At 42.4% G+C, this 13,584-nt stretch overlaps 1 protein-coding gene across 1 annotated transcript in view; it reads left to right on the top strand.

Annotated features, from left to right (window-relative positions):
* INTS2 (integrator complex subunit 2) overlaps positions 1-13,584 on the top strand; it is a 123,668-nt gene that overhangs the window by 74,830 nt on the left and 35,254 nt on the right. Inside the window, exons 14-16 of the mRNA XM_073615256.1 lie at positions 9,695-9,977; positions 10,307-10,411; positions 12,920-13,084. Coding sequence (XP_073471357.1) covers positions 9,695-9,977; positions 10,307-10,411; positions 12,920-13,084 — 553 coding nt within the window. The remainder of the gene's footprint in view (positions 1-9,694; positions 9,978-10,306; positions 10,412-12,919; positions 13,085-13,584) is intronic.

Here is a 13,584-nt window from a genome sequence, read left to right as displayed (position 1 = left end):
TCCCTTGTACCCTGAAGCCCCCTTACCATCCTTCCCCGCTTACCTCCCACTTCCCCTCTTTCCCTACCCTTCTTTCCCTACCTCTCCCCTCCCTTGTCTTCCTCTATAGCTCTCCCCGTCCCTCCTATCCTTCCTTCCTCATCCTACTCCCCCGCCAACATTGTGCCCACAGGGCACCTGACGATACTGTTGTAGCCTGTTATGTTAGAAACTGTTGTTTTATTAAAATACCGACCCATAAATAGTAACTGAGTTTATTGATATGTCACTGATCTGTTTTTCCCATATGCAGTGGGAAAAACAGATTTCTGGTGCACTCATTCTTCGGCTAGCGTGCAGGCTGAAGAGTCTGTGCACTACCTAGTCGGGCAATAGAGTCCAACCACCTAGGTACTTGTTGTTCAATTGTTTGCCTTACAGACTTTTCTCCCTGCTTTTCGAAATTTTCCTTGCTTTTTTCTTTTTTTGTCCTCCTACCCCTTTCTTTTCCTACGAGGTCGGTCAGCTCACTTGGGCCCGGTGTCTCCCTGTGATGATTTACCCCATTTCTCCAGATGGCTCCCTTAAACATTTTATCTCTAAATGTCAAGGGACTCAATTCCCCTAACAAGAGGGTTAAAACCTTCCAGTCGTTTGCATCTCTGAAAGCTGGAGTAGTAGCCCTCCAGGAGACGCACTTTGCGGCTCGCAGTGCTCCGAAGTTTTTTAGCTCCCGCTATCCCAAAGTATTTACTGCTTCTGCCAGTACAAAACAAAGAGGGGTTCTGCTAGCCTTCCATCATACCCTACCATTTACCTCCCTTGCCGAGATTAGAGACCCTGAGGGCCGCTACATTGTCCTTGTGCCTAAAACAGGACTTTGAAACAACATTTGTCTCATATTATGCGTCTAACAACATTCCCAATCCATTTTTCTCTCACCTCCTACAGGTTATATGAACTCATTGTAAAGGAACCTTATTCATGTGTGGCGACTCAAACCTAGTACTCCATCCGCATCTCGATAAATCTCCGTATGCCCCGGAGTCGCATTCTCCTTCCCTACAGTTCCGTAAACAGCTTCTGCAGGCTTCCGTGCTTGACTCCTAGAGAGAATGTAATCCCTCAAAACAGAATTACACATTTTACTCCTACCCGCAGAAATCATTCTATAGGATAGACCACATTCCTGTGGTGTCCTCGCCGATTTTGCTGAACTCCTGCATACACCCTATTCCATGGTCTGACCACTGTGCAGTTTGCACTACTGTCTCATCTTCTCAATCCAGGGATTGCACCTGGTGTATGAATGATGCACACCTAAGCAACAAATCCTATTGCTTTGATATCCAGCTCGCCCTTAAGGAATACCGCTTGCATAACGCAACACCCGATATCTCTCCGGTCCTTTTTTTGGGAAGCGAATAAACTGGTGATCCGAGGTACCTGTATCTCGGTCTCCACACACCTTCGCCGCGATAAAAAATGTAAATTACAGCAACTCGAAACAGAGTACCACCACCACTTCAATTTCAATCCTCCCCTACTGAGCCCAACAGACTCCATCTACAAAAAACCATGGCTGAAATGGACTTACTCCTAGCTGAATCGGCAGGCAAGGCCATTCGTAGATCCAACCACACGATTTACACCAAGGCCAACAAACCAGACACCTTCTTGGCTCTGTGTCTTCGTCACCCGGAACAGGTTTGCAATCCTATAAGACTCAAGTTGGCTAAAGATGTCCAAACAAGTAATCCTGTTAATGTGCTCTCCGAATTCCGCAAGAAATTAGCACAATTATATGAAGCAAAGGCTTCTTTCCCTTTGAATCAGGCAGAGACATTATTCCAGGATATAACTATACTTAAGTTATCCGACGCCAATCGCGAGTCCATGGAATAACCTGTTACGACCGAAGAAGTCTTCATAGCAATCAAGGCACCTAAACCTCATAAACCTCCTGGACCTGATGGCCTCTGGTCCAATTACAGGCCCATCTCCCTGCTCAAAAATCATGGACATCAAAATCCTTGCCAAAATATTAGCACTTAGACTCAACCTGATCATTGGGGGGCTATGGGAGGGAATACCGCTCTCTTAATCAAAAATTAAACTAAAATAAAGCAGCAACTAAAATTGTGAGATACACACATATAACAAAAGAAAAAGAAAAACTAGCTGCGCTGACAATGAGAAAACCAGTGACAAACCAGTGTGAAATGGCAATTACTGATAAATACATCTGTAGACACAAATGTGACAAAAAGTAAAATAACAAAAAAAATTATTATTAATAATAGTGAAAGTCCCAAAACATAAATGATGAAGTCCCAACAATAAAAAATGTGTCAAATAATGTCCATAATACTTGATGATCGAACAGACAACTTAAATGAGTTGATAGATAAGTGCAATCTTCCACCACCAATAAGTGCCAAACACTGTATGAATTGCGCGCTTACCCGAAGGCAAGCAACAAAAGCTTGCGGCTATATACCCAGCCAGGGCCTCTGTCCAAGGAAGTCCGGGGCAAACAGCTCAAAAGGCGGCAGACACAGGAGCAAACTACAGCCACTACACCGGAGATGAGGTTTAAAGGGGCTCATGAATGGACATCAGGTATTACCCAGAAATAAGAGAGAGGGAGCTTCCCATTGTGAAATACTGGTAAAATGTTTAATAAAGGAAATAAAAACACACAAAGCACGTGCCCCAGACGACGTCATTTTATGACGAAACACGCGTCGGGTGGACAGGGCGTGCTGACGTCATCACGCTTGATCCTCTGAGAAAACGGGCGTTCACAAGCCGGCTGGCTATCCATGCTGTTTTAAACTTCATTCTTCGTAAGTGTGTTTTTATTTAGTGGCTGTAGTGTAGTGGCTGTAGTTTGGTCCTGTGTCTGACGCCTTTTGAGCTGTTTGCCCCGGACTTCCTTGGACAGAGGCCCTGGCTGGGTGTATAGCCGCAAGCTTTTGTTGCTTGCCTTCCGGTAAGCGTGCAATTTATACGGTGTTTGGCACTTATTGGTGGTGCACCAATCTATCAACTAATTTAAGTTGTCTGTTCGACCATCAAGTATTATGGACATTATTTGACATATATTTTTGGGACTTCATCATTTATGTTTTGGGACTTTCACTATTATTAATTTTTTTGTTATTTTACTTTTTGTCACATTTGTGTCTACAGATGTATTTATCAGTAATTGCCATTTCACACTGATTTGTCACTGGTTTTCTCATTGGGGGTTAATCCACAAAGATCACGTGGGTTTCATACCGCGACGCCAAGCTAGCGACAACATCCAACGCGTAATCCTGCTACAACACCTAGCTAGATCCCGTAAGATACCCATGCACCTCCTCTCCCTTGATATTAGCAAAGCGTTTGACACAGTCTCATGGTCTTGCCTACACTTTATACTCCAACGTTGGGGCTTTGGTCCTAACTTTTTACAGTGGATGGGTTCTCTGTATAATCAACCACAAGCATATGTTAAGTATTCTGGGTTTTGTTGACTCCTTCCCTATTCAACGGGGAACCAGGCAGGGTTGCCCACTCTCTCCCCTAATCTTCACCCTAGCAATTGAACCCCTGGCAGCCCTGATAAGAACAAACCCAAATATTAAAGCTCTGAAAGTTGCTTCCACGACCCATAAACTATGCCTGTTCACCGACAACGCTTTATTATTCATCACTTCCCCTCGTACAAAACTCCCAAACCTTATCCATACGTTAGATAAATTTGCAGTAGTATCAGGTCTAGAGGTCAGCCAGTCCAAATCCAGGGTCCTCAACATGTCCCTTCCACAGGCTGAGTTCAATCACCTGCGGGATAATTTTCAATTCTCATGGTCCTCGTCATCAATACCATACCTAGGAATAAAGTTGACTAGTAACCCAACCCACCTTTTACCAGGCTAATAACCTCCCTATGTTATCTCATCTATCTTCTTTGCTGGCTACTTGGCAGCCGCTATGCGTTTCCTGGCTCGGGGTGCGTGGCAGCTGTCAAGATGTCTTTATTACCTAAACTCCTAAAGTCCTTCCGGTCGCGATCCCCTCTTATTTTTTTCCGAGTTATACAAAATCGTGTATACAAAGTTATGTGGGGCCCTAGGAAACTCAGGGTGTCACGAACCATATTACTACACAGTAGGCGCCTAGGGGTCCCTAACTTCATACGTTACTACCATGCTGCCAAACTAGCGCAGCTCACAATGTATCACGCAAAAACCGAAATACCGTGTGTGAGTGGAAGCGATTTGATCTTCACCCCCTAGCAAGGACTAACTTGCTGTGGATGTCCAGCTCTGATCGTGGCACTGTAACCAATCCTATAACTCAACGCTCCCTTCGACTTTTGGATAAATTACGGGGCCCTCTTAAACTAGCGTCCCCTCATTCCCCACTTTTCTCCTTTTTCAACCACCCAAACTTCTGTTGAAAAGAGGGAGGGTCCTAGTTAATAAAGTACCTTAAACCAGGGTGACACTGTAGGTACTTATAAAAAATGTGCCAACGTCCCTGTAATTTGGATGCAAAATTGGAAACTAAGAAAGTGGGACTTTGAGGGCACATAAGTACTTAAACTATGAAACAGTAGAAAATTATTATAATTTGAGATTTTTATTTAAATTTTTTACAAAACGACATATTGAATTTAAAAGCAATACAGCATACGTGTAACAATCTAATTGCATATATTGAGTGGATCCTATCCTGCTTTTAACATACAAAACCCTTTCTAGTAGTATACATGGTCCAACATTCAGTAACCAAGAGGAAAAAACTTCCCTATAGGATGGTGATTTGTGAATGTGGAAGAAAAGTTGGGTTAGGTTGCAGGTATGGTGATCCACTTTGAATGCTCTCTATGTGCTCAACATGTTTCACGTTGTAGAACGCGTCTTCAGGAGCTAGAGCTGGTTCTGTTGAATGTGCATAGAGAAAAGTATCACAATAGAGGCATGTAGGAACAACAAAATATCAACACAGAACATATAAACAAAAATTAGTAAGAATTTCCACCCCTTGCGGTGGTGCATGAACAAAAACTCCATAAAGGAAAGTGGTCCTTTATGGAGTTTTACCACTTTCCTTTATGGAGTTTTTGTCCATGCACCACTGCAAGTGGTGGAAATTCTTACTAATTTTTGTTTATATGTTCTGTGTTGATATTTTGTTGTTCATACATGCCTCTATTGTGATAAAAGCAGGATAGGATCCACTCAATATATGCAATAAGATTGTTACACGTGTGCTGTATTGCTTTTAAATTCAATATGTCGTTTTGTAAAAAATGTAAATAAAAATCTCAAATTATAATAATTTTCTACTGTTTAAGTACTTATGTGCCCTCAAAGTCCCACTTTCTTAGTTTCCAATTTTGCACCCAAACTTCTACCCTGCCTTTACCGAACCAGCCTCTTTTCAAGCCTGGTCACTGTCGGGACTGAGTCACATACAAGACCTTGTCACCAGCAACACCCTGAAAACATTTCTTGCCTTACAAGAGCAAGTACAACTCCCTCCCCGTGAGTGCTTTCCGTACCTCCAGATCGCCCATTTTGCTCAAACAATCATACGCACACACTCATCACTAGAGTGCTTATCACTATATGAGGGTATATGTGATTCGGACCCGCACACCCCAGGTATCATATCTCGCTTATACAGTCATCTCACATCCCCTCCATCTAGTCTACTACTTTACGCTGCACAGTGGTCTAAAGACCTAGAAACTGACCTGGAGATGGGGGATTGGGAAGGTATATGGGCCAACACTAAAACTTCCTCTCAAAACATTGTTGCGCTTGAAGCAAACTATAAAATTCTCATGAGGTGGTATCTAGTCCTGGCAAGGATTTCCAAATTTTTACCGGGTTACCCCCCGGTGTGCTTCCTAGGTTGTGGTGGGAAGGGCACGCACACATTTGGTGGATGTGCCCTGTCGTACAACAATTTTGGACGACAATCTTTCATATGGCTTATACTTTGCTCAGTGTTCCTTTAGACCCAAATCCATCCCTTGCACTATTGAACCATGTCACCTTAGACTGCACTAAGGCTCAGCTCCGCCTCCTTCTGCAGCTCATGACTGCGTCCAAACAAACGATAGCTAAAGTCTGGAAAACCCTGAAATTAAACATTGTCGAAGTTAAAAATAGAATTGCTCAAGCCATGATGCATAGTAAAATTGAGGCCACTATTCTAGATAGAGTCCCCCAGCACCTTAAAATTTGGCAACTTTGGATAGATCAATTCCTACCTTTTGGATTTCGCCAAATCCCTCTTAGAACCTTAACCCCCCTCCCCCATGATTATAATATTCCGAGACTTGAGCCTTTGTGGTGCCCCCGACCTCCCTTTCTCACAGCTCTTGCTCCTCTTCTCTTTCTCCCCTTTCTTATCTGTTCTTTTCCTCTTCTCTCTTCCCTACCTTCCTACCCAATGTACACCATTGGTAGCACGATCTATTGGTGTAGAATTTCTCCCCGTTACCCCGCCTTCAACCCACAAAGTGATACTTTTCTCTTGCATTTACTTTTTTAATATGCTTTCGCCTCCAGCGTCTCTGTACACCTTGGAGGCCTTAAGGTTACATACTTTCGATGTAACCCTGTATCGCTGTGCCCTTATAACCAATATTTTCTCTTTGTATTCCTTGATCTCTGTATTTACTGTAATTTTCAGTGTCTTCCAATGAATACATCTTGGTGCTTTTTGATATGTTATCAATAATAAAAAAAAAAGTGAACACACAAGCGCACCGCTAGCGGCAGCGAAGCGCCGCTAAAACTAGCGGCAGCGAAGCGCCGCTAAAACTAGCGGCGCTTTACCGCTACCGCCCCCACCGCCTCAGTGTGAAAGTGCCATTATGCAGGTGAAAAACCGTGCAGGTAAAACTGTTTACTACACTTCTAACTGGTGGTTGAACACAGTGTTGTCTTATGACTATATTTCACGTCCGAAACCTCATTGTCACCACTGAGTTAAAAAAACTGTGACGTTTAACACCGTTACTAGCATTCAGAATGACATCATCATAAAGATTTGGTGGATGAATGTTTTAACTACCTTCTAGCCTTGTAAATCGAAGGCTTGGTTCACACCTGTGCGTTTTCAGTGCACTTTGCAGAAGCTCACTACAGTCCATTTAACATGGTTTTCTATGGGTCACGGTCACATCTATGCCATTTTATATTGGTGCATTTTTTGGAAAGGGTCAGGGGCTTTTTTCCCTGCAGCAGGCTGCGTTTTTGGTTCCTTAGACTTCAATGGAAACGCATAAAAAATGCAGTGTTTGCGTTTAAATGCATTTTTGCTGGTTTCTCCTGCAAGACAACAGACACCTCCCAAAAACTAAAAAATGCATCAAAACCGTTCTAGGCAACAACAAAAAAAGTTTTACTCAAAGTTGTACATGTAAACCTCTTGGATCAAGGAGAATTGCTCCCAGTGTTGGACATCATATTCCCCCCCACCAGCCTACCCATTTCAAACATTCTTGCATCAATCTGCCCTTTCAGACCTTCACAACTAGCTTGTGGCTCGTTTGAGCTCTCCACTACTCTCCAAGGTGATTTGTTCTAGTTAGTATGCAGCTTCCAGCCTACAATGCTGCATAGAGATGCTGGAATGGATCAGCTGAATCATCAGTCTCCTAAAGCCTTCCTTAAATGTAGGGCCGAAACAACTAATCGATTATGAAAATAGTTGTCAACTATTTTCATAATCTATTAATCGGCCAGCCGATTAGTTGGCCTGCATACAGAATGCATTATTTGTTTACATATCAGGAAATACAATGCAGCACACATACAGAGCTCAGTACACCGTCCATACATGTCGGTAAGTGCCAGAGAACTTGTGAATGTGTAAGGAGCAATGCCTCATGGGACATGTAGTCCTGGGCAGGAAGTGAGTGGTTCTAAAGCAGGGGTCTTCAAACTATGGCCCTCCAGTTGTTCAGGAACTACAATTCCCATCATGCCTAGTCATGTTTGTGAATGTCAGAGTTTTACAATGCCTCATGGAATGTGTAGTTCCGCAACAGCTGGAGGGCCGTAGTTTGAGGATCCCTGTTTTAAAGGCAGAAGTTGTTTTTTATTATTTTTTTTACCTTGCTATAGGGGGCACTCTATACTATAATTTGCAGCTTGCTATTGGGGCACTCTGAAGGCAGGAGGAGGACCCCAGAAAAGGAGAATCGGGGCTGCTCTGTGCAAACCATTACACAGAGCAGGTAAGTATGACATGTTTGTTGTTTAAAAAAAATCACTTTAAAGACTCTGTGCAGGGAAGATCAGCATCTGAACCCAGAGAAGGTGGAGGTTGATAGACTGGAGATAATAGAAGGCATTACACTTACATTGAAAGTAAACTTTTACCAGTATTGTGCATTTTATATTTAAAATGATTATATCCATGAAAAGAAAAAAAAAGTCTCAGCTTTAAGTATTGCTTTAATATAAAAGATTTATATCTCCCTTCCACCCTTTGTGTCTGACCCCTTGTTAAAATGCCCTTATACCCTACTTCTGGGTGTATTTATTTTTTATATATATATATATATATATTAGTGGCATTGGGACCCTGTGCTACCTGGAATATTGCTGGTTTACACCAGATTTTGGAGAGAAAGGCACGCTGATTGCACAGCTGTGTGCTGGGCTATTTAGTTGTGACCTGGCTATGGCTCAGGGCCCCACCCGACAGACAGGAAGCCTGTGGACTCCCATTCCTCTGCAGGAGTCAGAGACTGCATGGGTGCAGCCAGAGCATGCATGTCTGCAGGAGGCGGATGTACTTTGTGACAGAGCAGCAAGGCGCTGATCAGGAGTAAGCTAGGAGAGAGCTCAAGGAAATCCTTTTGTTCTAAGGAGCAGACCTAAGGCCTAGGCTACAGTCCTGAAGCAGCCGTGTGGCAATAACATAAGCCAGGAAGCTGTAAGAGAGAGTGTCACCAGAGGTACAGTGTGGGTACCAAACATGGACACAGTTACAGGGTCAAGAGGACCGAGGTCAATGCCTGAACAGTAGTGCTGACCAGAGAGCCAGGTGGCTCTGTATTTTCCATTTATTTCATTATTTCTTTGTGGAAGAAACCCCTGCGTGGGAATCCTGGATGGACTGTTTTTCTTTTACTTCAATAAACATGGCCCAAAAAAACCCCTTAAACTGCATATCTGGTGTAGACTCAGCTCACTGGTAAGCTCTACACTGAAGCTAAATAACCCCTAATAAATATATAATATTATTGCTGTCACTGTTTCACAGTATAAATGAACCCCTTATAGTAGCGATTATTTGCTCTTTTTGTGCTATAAAGGGCTAATTTTAGTTTTTTTAACCCCATTATGACAGGTGATACAAAAAAAGCATGCTGCTGCTACTAAATGTCTTAGGCCTGCTTAACACCTATGCATTTTTTGGTGCTTTTTGCAGAAACGCACTACAGTTCATTTAAGATGGTTTCCTATGGGACTTGTTTCCATATTATCCGATTAATCGAAATAATAATCTGCCAACTAATCGATTATGAAAATAATCGTTAGTTGCAGCCCTACTTAAATGCCTTACAGCAATTCCTTTTCTTAGCAAACCAGACTAAATACTGAAAAGTCTAGTCCGTAGCTATGAGATTTTTTTTTGTGGATAGTTTGATGTAGCCAAATATTTCATTTATAAATGTAATCTGTTCCAGGATTGGATATATACTCAGCTTTGTGAAACAACCCTTCCACTGCATCAGCAGCTACTCCCCCTGATTGATGTGTACATCAATTCTGTCATCACCCCAGCATCAAAGTCAAGTCCAGAGGCCACTAACAAGCCAATCACCGAACAAGAAATCCTGAAAGTTTTCCAGGTTCACCCAGGGGAGAGTCCACGCTTAAACCAGAGACACAGAATAACTACTCAACTCCTGTTGCTTTATTACCTTCTTTCTTATGAGGAAGCTCTTTTAGCTAATTCAAAGACATTAGGTTGGTAGTTTGCTGTAATTATTTTGACTGTTTCATAAACTTATGTATTTCATATAGTGCAGTAGTTGACAGCATGTTTGTGCAGACCTTACATTCTTAATGCATGCTCATCTTAACTGTGAAGCTTATTGGAACGATACTCAACTTCACCTTGTTTAGCTCATTTTTTTTTCTGTTTTCCAATTCATTGAAGGAAAATGTGTTTTTTTTTTTTTGTACTTGGAACATGTGCATTTGGCTCTTTATGTAATAGTCTATCTATAGTAGGTACAAACATATACATTTGTGTATTGAGAGATTTGTTATTAATGTTATTACTGTTACTACAGCGGCCATGCAGAAAAAGCCAAAGTCTTACTCTTCATCATTGATGGACCAAATTCCTATAAAATATCTTATTCGACAAGCACAGGGTCTACAACAGGAACTTGGAGGTAAGCATATATTTTGCCAAGGGCTGTCCCACCAAGATGTTTGGTTTTAATGCCAAGGTTATTGAACTAAAATAGTGTATTCTTAACAGGCAGAAAATTATTGTTAAGACAAGCTTTTCCTCAGCTTGTAGCTGCAGACAATGTGGAGCAAGTCATTAAAGTTCATAACTGAAGTCAGTTAAAGCAGAACTAAAGGCTTTACAAAAGAAAAGAAAAAAAAAACGGGGGCAGGCTGCCTATTGCAGAAGAGACATTGGGTTTGATTCACTAAAGGCAAATCCACGTTGCACTACAAGTGCACTTGAAAGTGCACTGGAAGTGCAGTCACTGTAGATCTGTAGAGCTAAAATGCTGTTTTTTATTTTCCTTGCATGTCCCCCTCAGATCTACAGCAACTGCACTTCCAAGTGCACTTGTAGTGCAAAGTGGATTTGTCTTTAGTAAATAACCTCCGATGTCTTGCCTGCAATACAATAGATCTACGTGCTTGCTCGCATTCTTCCTTTAGAATACTCTGAGCTGTGGAACTTGTACTGGGTTAACTGAACTCCTCCACATGCGCAGGAGTTGTTCCGTATCGGGCAGTGAAGGTAACAGATAACCAGTACACAGCGAGAGACCGCACAGGCATCAGACCATTGGAGCTAAGGTAAGTATTTTGAACTTTAGTTCCACTTTAACTCTGTTCTCTCAGCAGCTCAGCTCACCCATCTCCCACCAATCTCAGTGCTTTTGCCATGAACTTTCATTATTAATTTTTTAACAATGCCTGAAGCTACATGTTCACTTTAAGGAAAGCCTGTCAAGCAAAAAATACAGGGGCTGCCATTGCTAACCTTCCTTGTGTGATGTGCAAATAAGGAAATTGTAGAAAAATGTACTGCCGGATTTAGGTACTGTTAAAGTACAGCTAAAAGCTCCTATATGATCCAAACAAGGACCAAATAATTTACTATGAGGTGCGCAAGCCTTTAAAAACCAAAAAACTTCCTTTTACCTTCTCTGACAGATCCATATCCATTTATGTCTCGCACTCTTTCCCCTCACATGTACGATACAACTCACAATGGGAGGGTTTCAGCGACAAAGGCAGTGCCGTCAATCCAGAAAGGAGTGGGCAGGACTAAGTGTGATCATGTGCCAAATAAAATGATACAGGCTTGTGAATCAGCAGTGATAATGCTGATAGCCACACCTCTGCAGTATTTTTAACCGGCTTTAGTGTAAGCAGGCACAGCTGCATGAGATGTTTTTTAAATAATCAGAGCCAACTAGATGGTCAATAAGATCTATAAAAGTTTTTTTACTTGGAAACTATAGTTCCAGTCTCTAGTATCATGTGTTGCCTTTCTCTAGCGCGAGGTCGGCAACCCATTGATCGCAGGTTACTTGTCGACATCGGGTAGGTGACAGGTAGACCGCGAACAGGTCTGCCCGCCTCCTACTGCTAGCTGCTGGTCTTCACCCTCAGCTGAGCCTTCGGTCCTCCTCTCTTCTTCCCCTCCTGCCTCCTCTGCCGCTGTCATCAGTGAACAGTGGAGAGCAAGAGGCAGCATAGGACAGAAGGCGGGCAGAGGAGCTGTCCAAGTCAACTTTTCTTGTTAACCCACAGGTGATTGGTTGCTAGGTCCTAAGCAACCAATCACCAGCTTGTTAATTTGAAAAGTCACTCAGCCAGCTCCTGCTCCCGCTCCCCTGTCCAGAACTGTGCTGCTTCTCGGTCTTGTGTGCACAAGTATTATGCAATGGAAAACTGCAATGGGGGGGGGGGGGGGGACACTGCTATAGGAGGGAGGGGGCAAGAGGACACTACTGTGTGTGTGTGTGTGTGTGTGTGTGTGTGTGTGTGTGTGTGTGTGTGTGTGTATGGGGGCAGTGGACACTGCTATTTCCCTGCATTCTGAGGGTAACGCGCTCCCGATCCCTGCATTCTGAGGGTAGCGCACTCCCAAACCCTGCACTCTCTTGTAATACATTTATTTTTTTTTTTTATGTCCACTGCATTTGCAATCTACATTTAGGATTAACAATGCATCATCACTTGCAGTAGATCACAAAGACAGTACGTTTTGAACACTGTGCAGGAACCACACATGAAATATGCCTTTCTGGCATCGCGTTCTGGTGTGAACCACCCCTAACAGGACACTGTGCCCGGTGATCTTTAATTTCGTCAGTGTTGTTCAAGTACATCTTCATCTCTCCAAGGTTTGCCTACCTCTGCTCTAGTCTTTTCAAATGTATTGTTTTGCCTGCTGATGCTTGGAAAGCGCTTACTAACTTTTGGAATTAAGGGAGCTGCCCCAAATTGACTTGTCTTTAACAGCCCTGATTGGCACGAGTTTTCCGTAGCAGCAATATTTGTTTTTACTTTGAACAGCTTCTCTAGCAGTGCGACCAGATGCATATGATTTTACTAGCTGTATTAAAACTAATTGATGTAATCTCTACTCAACTGGTCATATTTGTACATTGAGAAAAGCAATATTCTTTTTATCTGTATTTTAGGTTTACACTCTGCCTTGCTACGTCTGCTTGCTACAAACTACCCACATCTCTGCATTGTGGATGACTGGATCTGTGAGGAAGAAATCACAGGGACAGATGCTCTTTTGAGAAGGATGCTATTAACAAACTCTGCCAAAAGTCATTCTCCAAAACAGCTACAGGAGGGTAAGGTCAATAAATAACCTGCACATAAATTAGCTCATGAGTCTTTCTTATAACTAAAAGTATAAGAGTGTAGGAACAGAATTAAACACACAATTAAAATAAATATTTGTGAACTGTCCTACCTGCTCAAAATTAATATTTATTCCCTGGAATTCATAAAGACTGGTGTAGACGGATTTAGCGAAAGTCTGTCTCGTGTTCTAAAAGTGGTTCAAATGAATGTACCCGTCTACAATTTATACTTTTATTTTGGCACATTCTGGCTTTTAAAATGCACGCAAGACACTTTCTCTCTCTGTACACTAAAAGAGAGTTGGCCTTCATTAGCTTAACTTTCGTAAGATGCAAACTGTCGGTGTATGTAAAAGTGGTGCATTTTAGAACTTCTGGTCTACGAGCTGATATCAGAACCAAAAGTCTTGCAGATGCTTTCCGAATTTGAGGCAATGCATAAGCAAAAGAGGGACTATTGCTAGAAAAGTGGCACAGCAGTTTTATTG

Source organism: Aquarana catesbeiana, linkage group LG02 (assembly GCF_042186555.1).
Source record: "Aquarana catesbeiana isolate 2022-GZ linkage group LG02, ASM4218655v1, whole genome shotgun sequence".
NCBI lineage: Eukaryota > Metazoa > Chordata > Amphibia > Anura > Ranidae > Aquarana > Aquarana catesbeiana.
Note: the sequence above shows the minus strand (reverse complement) of the source record. Positions and strands in the feature narration are given on the sequence as shown.